General features: G+C 48.7%; 6 protein-coding genes across 6 annotated transcripts; 4 read left to right on the top strand and 2 right to left on the bottom strand.

The window, feature by feature from the left end:
- Positions 1-320: 320 nt before the first annotated feature.
- On the top strand, positions 321-2,988 carry K444DRAFT_432820 (uncharacterized protein). The gene is made up of 6 exons (XM_024872787.1): positions 321-441; positions 509-744; positions 801-1,109; positions 1,171-1,297; positions 1,345-1,997; positions 2,047-2,988. Exons 1-6 carry the CDS (start codon positions 422-424, stop codon positions 2,853-2,855), a joined length of 2,154 nt encoding a protein of 717 aa, XP_024735367.1. The 5' UTR covers positions 321-421; the 3' UTR covers positions 2,856-2,988.
- A 202-nt stretch (positions 2,989-3,190) lies between these two features.
- K444DRAFT_631056 (uncharacterized protein) lies at positions 3,191-3,877 on the top strand (the record flags this gene model as incomplete). Its single annotated transcript, XM_024883298.1, has 1 exon — positions 3,191-3,877. One exon carries the CDS (start codon positions 3,191-3,193, stop codon positions 3,875-3,877), a length of 687 nt encoding a protein of 228 aa, XP_024735368.1.
- Positions 3,878-5,072: 1,195 nt separating this feature from the next.
- K444DRAFT_532148 (MFS general substrate transporter) lies at positions 5,073-6,889 on the top strand (the record flags this gene model as incomplete). Its single annotated transcript, XM_024875057.1, has 5 exons — positions 5,073-5,398; positions 5,483-5,720; positions 5,772-5,818; positions 5,869-6,299; positions 6,366-6,889. 5 exons carry the CDS (start codon positions 5,073-5,075, stop codon positions 6,887-6,889), a joined length of 1,566 nt encoding a protein of 521 aa, XP_024735369.1.
- Positions 6,890-8,704: 1,815 nt separating this feature from the next.
- K444DRAFT_631058 (uncharacterized protein) lies at positions 8,705-9,567 on the bottom strand (the record flags this gene model as incomplete). Its single annotated transcript, XM_024883299.1, has 3 exons — positions 8,705-8,862; positions 8,913-9,466; positions 9,539-9,567. 3 exons carry the CDS (start codon positions 9,565-9,567, stop codon positions 8,705-8,707), a joined length of 741 nt encoding a protein of 246 aa, XP_024735370.1.
- A 1,595-nt stretch (positions 9,568-11,162) lies between these two features.
- Positions 11,163-12,779, bottom strand: K444DRAFT_653498 (uncharacterized protein; the record flags this gene model as incomplete). Its single annotated transcript, XM_024885884.1, has 2 exons — positions 11,163-11,723; positions 12,089-12,779. 2 exons carry the CDS (start codon positions 12,777-12,779, stop codon positions 11,623-11,625), a joined length of 792 nt encoding a protein of 263 aa, XP_024735371.1. The 3' UTR covers positions 11,163-11,622.
- A 782-nt stretch (positions 12,780-13,561) lies between these two features.
- K444DRAFT_614236 (uncharacterized protein) lies at positions 13,562-14,030 on the top strand. The gene has a single exon (XM_024880503.1). The coding sequence runs from the start codon at positions 13,616-13,618 to the stop codon at positions 13,805-13,807; it is 192 nt and encodes a 63-aa protein (XP_024735372.1). The 5' UTR covers positions 13,562-13,615; the 3' UTR covers positions 13,808-14,030.
- The last annotated feature ends 1,075 nt before the right edge of the window (positions 14,031-15,105 follow it).

The raw sequence follows: 15,105 nt of genomic DNA on the forward strand, positions 1-15,105 counted from the left end.
CAGAGATCTCCAGGATACTTTCGTTTCGTAACTGCCCTGGCAGGTAGACACGAGCCACTCGACGTGGGGATATTTGAGAGCGATTACCCAGCTTCAAGGTTGTTCCTGGTGGTTCTGCTCTGTCAGGCAGGGGCGTCTTGTGAGATCCACGAGAAGATCATCCCATTCTTTGTCCTCGAATATGAACATATAATGAAGGTGAAGGTTCATGAGTTGAGCTGGAGTCAGAACTTGTTGTCAAGGAGGGAGCTAGTCCTCGCGGAGGTTAGCGCCAGGAATCCGCCCCGCGCCGGCTCTCGGAGTCTGGAGTCAATTCAAACCTCACCTCTTCCACCGTCACCACCAGTTTATTTCAGCGACATGTCCACCGGCAACATAGACAGGGTGCCAGCTCAATACCCGAGAAGATGATACCGAGGCAATGAGGTCTCGTACAGGATGGTGAGTCGACAATCGCATGCTGGAACTCTTCCAAAAGATCCTGCTAACTTCCATGGCCTGATCACAGTCTTACTTGCCGCCAACGAAAGCTCAAATGCGACGAAGAAAAGCCTGTCTGCGGCCATTGCCGTAAAGGTGCACGCGAGTGTCAGCCCAGCGATGGTGTTGTGTTCCGTCACCAGCAGAATGCGTCGATGAATGGAGGTGGAGAGGTGGAGGTTCGAAGTGGAAAGCTGGCGCGGTTTTATGGTTACAGGGACAGCTTCAATGAACACAACATATGGGTAGAAGTGCCAAAAAGAGGTACGCAGATTCTGAGCATTGATCTTGAGGAGCAACGAGCTGACGGATGTCTGGAGTAACCTTCTTCAATGTCACGGACCCATACAACATGGAAGCAACCCCAGAACCCGAAGCCGAGAATCGAGCAGATTCCACCCCTAGAATTGCACCACACATAGAGGAGAGATCAGCAGAAAATTATTTCAGCGTGCCTTTTGATCAGGCTTCCGGCTTAGAAGCCCTCTCTGAAGCAGCAACCAGCAATTTTCAGTATACGCGGCCGGTGTCGGTCCCGGTCCATTCGCCAGGAGATATCAACGCATCACCCCATTCTTCCAACAACTTGAACTTCATATTGAATCCCACTGAGGCCGAGGCTTCAATTGGTACCCCTGGAATCCGCAAAATCCAGTTTATAGTTGGCATATGCTAACGAATGGTTGTTAGGCTTGGCGTCACCAGCAATAGACCCCACACTGAGTCCCTCATTCGCAACGCCCAACGACCTAAAGCCCATTGACGACCATGAAATCTCGTACCTCCTTCGGCATTTTGGTGAAACGACTGGCCAATGGTGAGCAAACCTAGTTTTTTCGGATGTTCATCGTCTGACAAGATCAGGATGGACTTGTTTGATTTAGGCTGTTATTTCGCGCACCAAGTCCCTGTTCAGGCACTATCGAATCCTCTCCTCAAATTTTCAGCATGTGCATATGCTGCAAAGCAACTCTTCAGGGTTCGCGGGAGAAAAGCTGTCATTGGTGGCATAGTGAGCCAACAAGCTGCAATGGAGCTGTATCTTCGCCCAGAAACCGTGGATTGGGAATATATCGGAGCGAAGTACTATGACAAAGCCATACAGCTATTAATGGAAGAACTTTCAAATTCAGGGAATTCCGAGCCTCCAATGACTCCAGCAACCGCAGTCGACGAGACCTTCAGTCCTCACAGCGCCCACCAGTCATCACAAAGTGGACGGCAGACCCCTGGAAACAAGAGACGCCGCCTTTCCCGACAACCGTCGTCAAGCAATCCTGATGAGACTCTGGCAGCAGCCGCGATATTGTGTGTGTATGAGTTTTTGGACAATGCAAATACTGCATGGGCAAGGCATCTCAGTGGTACGAAGTCCTTATTTGACCTGGCAGAGAAAGAAGGAATGATGCCAGTTCGGTCACCTACAAGTCCGGGATCACTTTCACAACGGATTACACCTTCAAGAGCCCGCAGAGCTACATTCTGGAACTTCGCTCGACAAGATTTCCTCGCAGCCTGTAAGCCTTAACCTTGAGTTGGGGTCAAACCAATGCTAATCCATTCCAGTCATCAACGAAACTCAAACAAGATTAAACACGGAAGACGTCGGCCTTTGGAGGGCTGCCGGCCTCCAACTGGATGAAAGAGGATTTGTTGTTCCAAGTAATACGGAAGAATCCCAATATCCGGACCGACAAATTGGAATGCGCGAAGACATGGTATCAAATGCTCTTATTTGGTTGATGTCGAAGATTATCAACTTTCTCGCCTCTGGCGATTCTGTCGACAATGTATACCCGCAGGATCGATTAAGTCCAAACGGGATACTTGGTATCAACCAAATGTTACTTCTCGAAAGGTGGAAAGAACTAGAAAAGGAACTCGAAATCTGGTATAAAGGTCTCCCGGACACATTCAAGCCATGTGCTCGTCTCCCCCCAGTCACCAACGGAATTTATCCAGTTGGCTCTCCACGATCTCTTTTCTCGGAAATTTGGTATAGCATTCCGATGTGCGCTTCAACAATGCAATCGTATCATATGGCCCGAACCATTCTTCTCATGAATAGGCCTCACGAGTCGACTGCACGACGTTCCACCCTGTCAGATCGGCTTCATTCATATCGTGCAATTGAGAAAGAGGTCCGCTACCATAGTTATGAGATATGTAGTATCGCTCTGGGCAGGCCTGAAGGGAGTGTACGGATACATCAAGTGCAGCCGCTGTTCGTTGCAGGTCAATGTTTGACGGAGACTCACGAACGGCGCATTATTCTAGATTTATTACGCGGAATCGAGTCTGATTTAGGCTGGGCAACCGATTACCGTGTAAGACAACTGCTAAAGGAGTGGAATTGGAATGAAGAGCCAAGCTGAAATGTTACCCTTTGAATCAAGACACCTGCTCTTTCATGTCTAACTTCGAAACGAACAATCAACAACCGCAGGGAAGGTTCTATGTTGACACTTACAACGTGAACTTTCACTTTCATCATGGCTTTCGACTCATTTCTGATAGCCATATGAAAGATTCAGAAACCCCAAGCTATGGTGGGCCGTCTTTCATTGCAGAGACACAAGATACTTCGAAGCGCATCTAGCTCAACTGCCCCATTATCAGTGCTAGAACTCTTTCTTCTTGTATGTATATAATCAGTGGCAGAATTCCCGATCATCTTGTTACTTCAGCGCTCTGTTTTGCAGCAAGAAATATGGGCAAGGGTCGGAATCGCAGATCTCGGCGAACTCAAAACGATGAGTTCGACTCACCACCTCCACCCCGCTATCAAAGTAGAGGTTCTTCGGCCTACATACCCCCCTTTCTTCACTCTGGACCGCCTCTACCATCCATTGACAGTAATTCCAACTTTGGCACTGACAATCCCTTCCATCGCCATCGGCAGGCTCAGCAGTCTCGACCGAACCAGCCGCGGCATCAAAATCACAATCAATCTCGCCCTTACCTTCCAACAGCACAGAATCATCACGTCTTCCTCCAGAAGTCACAACGATTAAAGCAAAGCCTCATCCGTGTCTTCACTCAAGCTCTTCGGCAGATCGAGCAGTGGTATCCAGATGAGAGTCCCAACGGTGATTTGATGGATTGGCAACCAGAAGATGAATTTGTGATTCCGCAGCCTGACAATACTGTCTACAATTACGGAAATGGGGCTTTGCAAATGGGGGGATTTGGATATGCTAGGGAAAAAGTCAGGGAAGTCATGTTTGGGACATTTCCTTCTGGGAAGCTGAGAGCAGCGGGCGATGTTGCAGTTTCAGGCACTTCAGGCTGTTCCACAGAGCAGGCCCGCTGGAATGGTACATCGAGACGAATTCCCGACCCTCAGTCTGTATCGCCTTTGAGCAATGACCTGGGTGGCCACCACGGTATCGCTTGATGAATGCGTGGGTAGGATAGCAAACGGAACATGGCGTTATCAAAGCTTACAATGATGTTACTCTTGTCGACTGAAAATATGCACGCGCAATTTTCTTTTCGCAACATCGATTCTCCGTCCCCTCCGTACGCTCGGGTGGACCAAGGATCTGGGTCTTCCCCTTTCCCTGAAAACTTCCGTGCGCTCCTGTTTCTTCCTTTCCCTTCCGAGCGTGTGGGTCTTTATTGGGAGCGTATTACCCTGCCCGTACCCTTACTCCGTCAGCCAGGTTGGGTTCCCTTGCCTCTCGCCTGTTGACCCTACATGACATCCTACCAATGTTCAGCATTAGCGCCTAGAAACGGCTGACCGTATGGCTTGCATGCCCTCATGGCTTGCAGCGGGGAACTGGGGAAGGCATCAAGATCTTTCTTTCAGCTTCCATGCCGCGAGGTGGAAGAGCAGACGCCGGAGCCATTGGAGTAATTACCAATTCGGTCACTGAACCAGGACGTCGCACGAAGCCTCTGGTGCCCTGTAACTGTGCCCCATACCCGAATCAGCCCCTGCTACACACACCGAGCCTGCAATAGTAGCAACTTCGCCCTTACCTTATCTAAATACGGTAGGCCTATGCTAATATTTGTTAAGTAAGACCTAGCCTTATTAGGTTACTGTCTCAGAGCGCGGAAAGTCTCTAATCTCTGCTTCGGTAAGCGGATTGAGCAATTGCGGCCTGCGCGAAGGAATTACCGGTGTGATATCTGTATGAATGGCGATGGAACCTGTGCTTTTGATCCAAATGAGGGTATTGGCTGCAGGAAAATGTCGTTGCCTTGGAATGATTTGATCCCAAAAGCGTCCATGTAGGACGGTTGGGCTCCGACACCTGGCAGTCCTGCCTCTGCGTAACATTTCTATTTTCGTGCGGTCGGCAAGTCATCTATACCCCTTATCCCTGTGTACAGTGGATAACCTACCAGTAATCGCTGAGACGTTTCGCGTACAACCGAAGCGAGTGTGCTTACAGTCTTTGTTGGTCCGCGAAACGAAGAGAGTATATATTCTGGGGTAGGTGCACTATTTGCCATCACATTTCTGGAGCTGAAGTTATCAGTGCATTCTCCTCCTCCTCTTACAGAGCTCTGTTAGTCTCGAGTCTCTAACACACCTCAACTGTCCAGCTCGATTAGGAGCATCTCAACTCATCGTAAAAATGGCCTCCACCACCGACACTGAGAAAGCGCCGTCTGCAACCGAGATCAACACAGCTACCCACGAGCCCGACCTCGACGAGATCGGTGAAACGGAAGGCTACATAGTCGATATCTCCCTCGTAGCCGACAAATCTCTTGTCCAAGGACTCAAGCTCGCACCAGACGGCCATACAGTCCTGATCCCGCAACCAAGCAGCGATCCAAATGACCCATTGAATTGGAGTTGGACGAAGAAACATGTCGTGTTGATTATCATCAGCATGACTGCTTTCTTGCCAGATTATGGGAGCGCCACGGGCGCGGTAGCGTTGATACCGCAGGCTGCGTGAGTTTGGACCCATCCCCTGGATTTCAACTTTGGATTTTGCGGCACATAAAACTGGGAACGAGGCTGACCATTGTTGAATAGAATTTGGGGTATGACGGAGGATACGGTCAATCATTCGCAAGCAGGGAATGTTTTCATGCTGGGCCCTGGTGGGTTGGCAACCATTATTCTTGCAGCGTACTTTGGCCGTCTGCCCGTGCTTTGGTACTTTGTGATTATTGCGCTCTTGACTGCAGCTTGGTGTGCGGCTGCTACGAGTTTCAATAGTTTCATGGCAGCGAGAGTGCTAAATGGATTCTTTTCGACTGTCGCTCAGGGGGTAAGTTACCCCGCGTCACCTGCTGCTGAATCAAACGTGACGATTTTCTAGGGTGGGCTTATGTTCATCAAAGATATCTTCTTCTTTCACGAGCACCCGTAAGTCTCTTCTATTTTCGCAGTCCAAACTTCTCTAAAACAGGCGGCAGGCGCAAAATCAACATCTGGGCTGGATTCGTAATCCTCTCCCCGTACTTCGGCCCCCTCTTTACAGCCTTTATCCTCAATGTCACAAAGTGGGAATGGGGCTTCTGGCTCCTCACGATAATGACAGCGGTTTGCTTCCTCCTCATAACCTTCTTCGGCGAAGAAACCTTCTACAACCGACACATTCCCGCCTCTCAACAAGCCGTCCCGAAGTCTCGCTGGCGAAGAATCATCGGTATCGAGCAATGGGAAAGCAGGAAGCAAAGGAGCACCTTCTGGGAAGCGTTCGTGAGACCTTGGAAGGTAATCGCGAAGCCGACTGTGCTGTTGAGCTGTACTTACTACTGCTTTACATTCGCATGGGTTGTGGGAATCAACACTACGCTTTCCATCTTCCTTACCCCGCTTTACAACTTCGGATTGAAGCAAATCGGTAACATTACCTCTACTTTGTTCTTTATCCATGTTATTGGCATGTTCTAACGAAAGTCGCACATAGGCTTCTTTTACTTTACCCCCGTCGTCGCAGCCCTCCTCGGCTTCGTATCCGGCCACTGGCTCCACGACCTCGCAGCCCGCGTTTACATGAAGCGCCACAACGGCATCCTCGAACCCGAAGCGCGTCTCGCCATCATCTGGTTCAGCACACCTTTCATGATCGCCGGCCTCGTCCTCCTCGGCTTCTGCCTCGAAAACGGTTACCACTACATGGTCACCTCTCTCGCGTGGGGTCTCTACGTCTTCGGTATCATGGTCACGACAGTGGCTATCTCGAGCTATAATCTTGACTGTTATCCCGAGGGAAGCGGTGAGGTTGGTGCGTGGTTGAACCAGAGTAGGACTCTAGGTGGTTTCGTGATTAGTTATTTGCAGGTTAAGTGGGCGTTGAAGACGGGCACGGAGACGAGTTTTGGGACGCAGGCTGCAGTCGTGGGAGGTATGTTCTTCATTGTGGTAATTCTGCAGATTTATGGGAAGAGGATGCGAACTTGGAGTGGGAGGTTGCATTTTAAGACTAATTAGGCGTGAGGAGTGGAGCAAAGTGAGTGGAGAGGATGGGATGGGTGGCAATGGATTCAGGATATGCAATGAGTTATGAGGATATGATGATATGATGATACACGATGGGTGTCATTTTGGGGGTCGGAAGGCCAGTCACTGCTTGCTTTATTGGTTCGGATCTCCAAAATCATTGTCACTTGTCTCGCAGTGACTGCAAATTGGTTCCAATGCCGAACGTTGAAGCCTAAACCAGATATTGCATCCAACTGCCCCCTTACACCTTTCAGGGTTTAATTTATTCCCTAGCGAGTTGTGGCCATGGGCCATGCTTCAATTTTCAGGGCCAATCTGGACGAGTGTTTTACTGTTCCTCCTTCTCAACTCTTGAGTCATGTTCCGAGGAGACCTTCAATGTTCTCTCGGGAAGCTCATCAGTTTTGAATTCTGGCTCGATGTCCTTCTTAGCTTCATCATTAAAGTCCTTACCAAACCCAAACATCTTGGCGTACTTCGAAGGGTTGGAGAAGTCAGCAGAGACGTTAAAATTGCCCCCAAGAAGCTTTACTACATCGGGACTGAGATGATTGACAGTAGTGAGATGCGAGATCTCTGGTGTTCATCGAGCTTGTCCTCTTTTCCGTAGCCAGGCGTTTTACTCTCTTTCTTCAGAGCTCCTCCTTCAAGTCCCCAAAACCGCGGATTCCCTTGTCTTTGTCTTCTTTCTTGACACCAGCGTGGAATTTCTTCACTTTGAGGAATACTCCCCATGCATTTTTATCCCGAGCAATCTCGTGAATCAGTACAATGTGTTCTATTTGGCGAGTCTGGCACTTCACTTCCGCGATTGAGAGGGAATGCTTCGTACACTTGCAGTTTTTGCCAATGAGGTCATCACACAGCATTCCAATCTGGCAGCATTCGCAATTAAAACGATGCGAAAGGCACTTTTGTCCATCGTCTTCTTTATTCTTGCATTTGCAGTTGCCTCTGTTGATGAATTGACTGAGATTCTTGTAAGTGTCTTGATATCAATGCAACTTGTTCACGTATCGTCGATATTTTTCTATGACCTCATTCCCATTTTGGACTTTTGCAACATCAGAAGGTGATTTGTTTGCCTTCAAGAGATTGCGATATTGTGTCTTTGATCTTGGAGGTGGTTGAGAAGATGATCTTCTTTGCCCTCCCAGCCACGAAATTAATCAGGGGAGCGAACCTCGCCAAATATATCTGCCATTTTTCCAACACCTGAAGCTCTGATCTGATGCACCGAAACCGACCGAACATTACTGCACGGGGTTCAGCTTTCAAATGTGGTGTGGTGGGCAGGCCAATAATGGTCAAGGGGCCTTGCGCCTCAAGTTGTGCCGTCAGCCACCATTTCCCAAATCGGGAGCTTGTGTAACGTTGATCAGGCAATCAACATTCGACAGGCAGCTTTTTGAACAATGAGGGCCAATTCTTCTCACCAATATTTGAACAGTAATTCGAGGTATATGTGCTGAGTCCGTGGATACTGCAGGTGCATTCGACTACCGGCCTTTGGGACACTGATGACTAATTGTTGTTCTTATCAAGTCTTCTACTCTTCAGCCGAGTTCCTATCGTTAAGTCTACCTGCAATCTAAGGAACCATGCTGGTTGATTGTTTTTTTGTTTTTATCGAGCCCTGTACCTATGGTTCGAAGTCCGTTGGCTAAAAATCTATTGCAAATATCTGGCGCCTCTCTATCTCCTCATTAAAAAATAAAAACACCGCAGAAATACTCGCATTTAAAATCAGGCGCAATCTCGATGTCCTAGATGTCCCCTAACCATACTTGCCACACAAACACCTTACGCACCCCAGCCCACAACTCTATAAAAACCAACTGGACGTTCTTCGGTGACTCCTCCCTCGTTTCCCCGAACTTTCTCGATAATCTTCCTAGCGACCTCCAAGTGCTCGATCGTAGAAATCTTGTGCCCTGCATACTCTCTAATGACCTTCGCAACTGTAATATGTCAATTATTTGACCAGTTCCACAACCACTGAGTCACACACCTTCAATCTCCAGAGCCGTCCATGCCTTCGGACCTGGCTTCTTTTCTTTCGGTTGTGCCGGAGCGTCAGAACTCGGAGCCTTCTCCTTTGAATCTTCTCTGTTGGCCTTATCCTTTCCCTTTCCACCTTGCTTTGAACACGGAATCTCTACTCGTGGAACACTTTCTCCAATATAGAAGTGCTTCTCAACACCCCTCTTTTCAGCCTTTGTAGCCCCCTTGCTGGATCCCTCTCCATTGTCCTCTGGAGACTTGTAACTTCGAGGACCTCCATTCCATGCCGGAGCAGTAATGGTCATGTCATAGCTGCACGAGCGACCAGCTACAACTCGCTTCTGAGCTCGGGAGTGTGTTTGGCAGTCTCGGAGAGGTTTAGGACACGGTGAGCCGGTGCCGACGTCGGCTACGCCACAGCACTTGTCGAGGTCGACTTTGGGACGACGAGGGTGAGCGGTAGACTTTTTAATACCGGTGGAGATTGCGGAGAGGATGTCTTTGCAGGTGGTTTTCCTGTCAGGGGAGGGTCTGGTTGGTGCCATGTTGGGTTTGATTGTCCTGGTAGTAGTTTGAACAGTGAGTTGGATTGTCCTTGATATATGTGGAACATTGAGAGATGATTATACTTACTGAACTTCGAATAATGCGGCTGGTGGCATTAGGGCTTTGCTGGGGTGTAGTACTTTTCATATTTTCTGGTGAAAAAGGAAAAGGTCGCGAAGTCCTTGGGAGTCGTTATATACTGATGATTCACACTAAGTCGGTGAACTGTTAAAGCGGCGCCGCGGCAGAGCATCACGATATTGCTCTTGACTCCTTTTCGTCTGAAGATCACTGGACTCGTCTTTGCTAATGGGTTAAGAGGTACATTTGTGAGTCATTGTTCGCAAATGATCAGGTAGATTGAGAAGTTATTGTTCTCAATTTAGGAGGTACATTGTCAAGCCATTATTCAGAAGTCAAGAGACACATTGCGAATAACAATAGCGGATTATTCACACTTCAGGAGTTACACTGAAAAAAAAACTGAGATGAGCTGATTATTTGCAAACTAGGGGGTACATTGGAAACCGCAACAGCAGATTGTACTAGTAAGGCATAGAACTTCAGTTAATAATTGCTCACAACCTGAGTGGCACTTCCCAACTCTGGAGTAATACATTATTATAGCTAAACCCCCTATTGTTCCGAGGTTTTGCCAAGGCAAACACCCCTTCTCGACATTTGTATATGGGCGCTGGGAGATACAAGCACAGACATCCAAAGAAGAAAAAATGAGAAAGAAATTTTTTTTTTGGTAATCTTGAACAGAAACCAAAACCAAATACAAAAGCAAACAGGCACTTTCTTTCGCGGCAACTTTAACCAAATACAATTTCTTTTGCTAATTTCTTCGCTCGTGAACTTAAGATCACGGCATAAAATAACGGGATTATAGGGCATTTGTGCTTTCGCAGCACTTCAATTTCTGTTTCTAACGCACTCGGTTACTAAATTGCCCTATAATTCTAGGCTATTGCCCTAAAAACACGCTATAAAACGGTGCAAGGAGGTACTCACACCTTTTTAGGGCCTCTCCCTTGTACTTTCAAGGGGTACCTCGCTAAAGGGCCCTATAGTAACTACTTATTTAACGTCTAAGCGCTATTTACCCCTAAAGATCTTCTCATACCTTGCGAATGTCTTATAGCGCCTCTTAAGATCTGCTTAGGGCGTATGGCCTGGAGTTATATGGCCTTACAGCGGGCTCAACCCCCTAAATTGTGCCATGGGCCATGTCAAGGGTCTAAATGCCTTGTAATCCCGTCACATTATGCCGCAATCTTCGTACGCAGAAGGGATGGGAAGAAATTTCTCTCCGGCGAAACAGGACGGATTTGGCTACCCCTAGTAAGGACCACTTCCAGTTCCAAGTCTATCAACGCCTATTTCTCCTGTCATTTCCGATGGAGATGGAGAAAATGCAACAGACGAATGGGCTGGATTCAAGTGTAGACTTGCACTTATTTCTACACCTAACGACGACGACGGCGGCGGCGACGGAAGGAGACTCCCCCTGTTTAGTAGCACTTTCCGGCTCATGGCCGCTTACAAGGATGAGCAAGGATAGGAGAGCATGGAATGTAGGAGACAGGGTTGATATTTTTCTTGCTCTTGCGCTTCCGCTATCCCCGAGGGAGGTTCTAATGCCCACCTCTTGATTCGCAAATGGAGAGGCGCTGTCGTCGCACACCTCCATGATCAACAAGTAACCCTATATCGAGATTCAAGGCAACAAGTCATCATGACCGCAATCTCCAACCACACCAACTTGCAAGCCGATACGAACGAGCATTTGGACCGGGAGCTTCAGGTTGGCCCAGCCTGTCTGGAGAATCGGCTGCTACCCCAATCCAATAGGAGGAAGACTGCCAGACCTTGCAGCAGCGCCTTTATATTTTCCAATGCTGCCAGGTATATTCTCCTGAGCAATGGGATTGTTAACAGTACCAGCTTCGTATCACCCCGGCTTCGACTCATTCCACCATGGACGTCCGTCTTACAACTAAACACTGCAAAGACGGCAAACAGGTTTCAGAGCAGAAACCCCATAGACTGACGATCCCACACGCACTCTCAACGCTAGCTCTTAGATTCTGGGCCGTCATTCTCTGTGGGCCTGGATCGTCGTTTCCCACACCCTACCACCAAACCAAATCAAAATCCGAAAACCCTCACACCGATCGCGAATCGAAGTCGGAGTAGGAGAAAGACTCCCTCCTCATAGTGCGCCCCACAATCGTAAAGTGTACAAAGTTGTTTACAATCAGTATCGCTAAATAATAATACAGTCCAACGCCCAATTGACTCCGCAAACCTAACGCCATTCCTGAACCTAAGTCTCCCCAATATCCCACCAACGGAATGCAACCCGCCACCCTCCCATGAAAGACCCGAAGTGTGCAGATCGGCTACCACTTCAAAGTCCATGACAGAATGATCGAAATCATTTCGTAGGCATGGATAATGAATACTCCTGCGACGTTTCGTTGAAAGATGGTTGGGTCAAAAAGATTCTAGAATCGTCTCCGGGGCGCTCGCCAAGTCGGGGGGTCGTGGATCGCGTCAGGAACGATGGGATGGGAGCATTCGGGGGATCGGAAGAGAGGGTGCTTTGGTTCCGTGATTTGACGAGAGCACGGAGTCGATTTAGGATGGAGAACTCGAGCTTCAATTTGATGCTGTAGAGAGTACTCTTGTACGTCGTCTCAATGGAATATTGATTGGCGTATTCCGTTCCGAGGAGCGTGATATCCATCAAGATCATCAGAACATTAACCAATATCAGATGGATCATAACGCTGCGGGCTTCCTCCCGCTTGATGTTCGCTAGCGACTGGAGCATCTTCCTGGCCTCCCAGATATAAAGAGCTGAAATAATGAACTCCTGCGTTGAGAATGCCGTGATCTGGATCTTCTCGTAGACTGCGAACGGCTTAAGAAACGGCGCGGGGTTTGAGGAGTTGGAACCAAAAAGGAGAATCGTAGGAGGGATGTGGAAGAGGAAAAAGTTGATCACTATCAATCCCAAAATCCATCGGATCTTCCTCCCGTCTCGAACAATGAGGTGAAGTCGAGAGTAGAGGACGATTGATTGGCCAGTGACCATTGCGTACCAACCGATAACTATGAGCCCCACATTGACATATTCGTTGGTGCAAAGCCGGAAAAACTTCAATAAGAATCCCACTGCGTGAAAGACTATTCCCCAAGAAGCAATAAGCAAACTCCAAAAGTACACTCCCACACGCCGCTGAAAGGTGGCAAAGATCCAAAAGTTGATCTCGACAACGTTGAAGACCGCAAGAGCGAAAAATCCAGCTATCGTCATTGCAATGGGCAGCGTAACATCGATCCCCCCACTATATCCTTGGCCCGATAGACTGTTGGCCATACTGGGCCAATGGGCTTGTGAGAGACACTGGGGGAGGAGGGTCGTGATAAAGGGTGATTGTGGGTGTAGATTTGGAGAAAATAGCGCTCCACACACTCTAGCAAGTAGCCAGATGGTTGAGACCTTACTCTTGGGTGGGGAATGATATGCATTCGTAAATCCATATGGAAGTTTTGTTTTTTGCTCGACTCAAGCAAACTCGCAAGCTTACATGAATGGGCGCAAGCTGAAGCGCGGCGGACGCGTCCGCAACCAAAAGTTAAAACAAGCCACAAGCCACAGGTCAGCAGGGCGAACAGCCCTGCCGCACCCCCTCGGCCAATCGCTTCCGCACTGCCAGGACAAGGCTGTCTCTCAGCGGCGTCAGATCACCGATTGATCGTGTCCCGGCAAACGGCCGTGCCGTCTCCCCTGGGGGGCGAGGATTCCATGATCCCAAACCGATCCAACCGAAATGATTGATGTCTTGAGTGACTAAGGGATGTAGGAAAGCGGGCCGGTGATTCGCTTGGGTGATGCCATCAAACGGAGATTGTCCAGCTGGAGATGGTGTTTTCCCGCTTCCCCAGAAGCCACCCCGGCTGGCAGGTAATTCGAATGCCGTGCCGCCGTCGGAGTGATTCCGAGCTCGATTTGGAATGTGATCCGAATCCCTCGGCCCAGGTCCCGAAGTCAGCTTCAGCTTCACGCAAAACAGACCGGAGCAACCAACATTGTGCAAGGGCCCGGGGGGGGGGGAGAAGCCGTCAAAGTGCCAGAAGGGCGGCCCGGACATGACCATACTACGTACAACGGTCCACGGAGGGGATATGGAGAACTGCTTGCGATGCTCTCGGATAGGCATATCGGACGGCATATCTCCCCCAGCAGGTATCCCCCGCCCAAAGGAACGGCTCATCAAAACTCGGCAATTGCATTTGATACCGCGCCCAGTGATCGCACGTGCCCAAGGAGAGCTTCTGTGAATGGAAGGTGAGAGAGACTGGGAGTCGCAGCTCACGAGATGGGCAAATGAGGTCGAACTGTGTTTGTTGGTTGGTGTTTGAGCGTGGGTTCCTCGTCCTGTCATGCAGCGAACTGAGTCCGGGTTTCACCGTAATTGCGATGTGGAGGGTGATTATTGAAGGAGTGAAGGCGCACGGGGGAGAGATGACATCTCAGTTATGAACAATATGCGATTCAGCTATGAGGATGTCGCCGCAGATGTTTCTTCATCCCATGCTGTAAATGTAGACTTGGGTATTAACGAATCCCGAACATCGCTTACGAGCCCCGGCTCACGGGTCTGTGCGCACAGGGCATTTTCCAAGCATTTTCAGGCTTCGCGAATTTGCCTTTAGGGTACTAAATGGCAAAGTCTCTTCGTTTACTTGAAGATTATAAGACAACAACAAATAGTTATGACTTAGGATTCGGATTTTGGGAATTAAAATAAGTCAAGTAAAGTTTCATTAATTAATCCTTAGCGATTTAATTTTTTAAATATTCATTTATAACTAAAATGCCCTGTGCGCACAGACCTGTGGGCCCCGGCTCGTTAGATAAGATGCCCTACATGGCAGTCAGTGTATAGGGGCAAGATTCTGGGTTTCTTGGAATGGCCTTCGCCCGCTGGAAAGATCAAAAAACCTTGACTCTTGGTTATAATACCAGATGTATACTCAAGGTCACTCTAAACGCAAGATTTTGCTGGAAGTCGGTCAAAAAAGTTCTCCAATTCATTCGAAGTCTCGAGACGCCGTTTATTCGACGAGGCCATCCAAGTTACGCTTAGAGGATTGAAAGCCGGAAGCCCTCGATTATCCTGCAAATATTTTCAACCCAACATTGACGATGGAGAGAAATGTCTTCAGTCCCAAGGCGCAGGGGGTTCGTATTTTCAATCGTTTTATTGGCCCAATAGAAACGTATCGGTCGGCAAGGAGTTGATCGCAAACGCCAATTTAATACTCGTCAAGGATGATTGAGGGTCTGTGAGCTAGCGGGGAAGGAAGAGAAGTGCTTACTACTTACTACGTAATTTACTCTTCCCCCACTGTTACATTTAATTAGGGGGGGAGTAAGTGAGAATTCCCCCTCCCCCTTTATAAATATAACAGTGGGGCCAACCCCTGTACTGAACACTCTTAGTGGCTGTAGCCCTTGTTTGCAAGGTCGGACAGGCCAATGAAGCCCTAACTGTGGATCTAAGTCCCTTGACAATGGCCTCAAGCGAACGAATTCTTTTCAAGAAACCCCTGCTCAACTCTCTACTTTCGACCCA

This window comes from Hyaloscypha bicolor (assembly GCF_002865645.1).
Source record: "Hyaloscypha bicolor E unplaced genomic scaffold K444scaffold_92, whole genome shotgun sequence".
Lineage (NCBI taxonomy): Eukaryota > Fungi > Ascomycota > Leotiomycetes > Helotiales > Hyaloscyphaceae > Hyaloscypha > Hyaloscypha bicolor.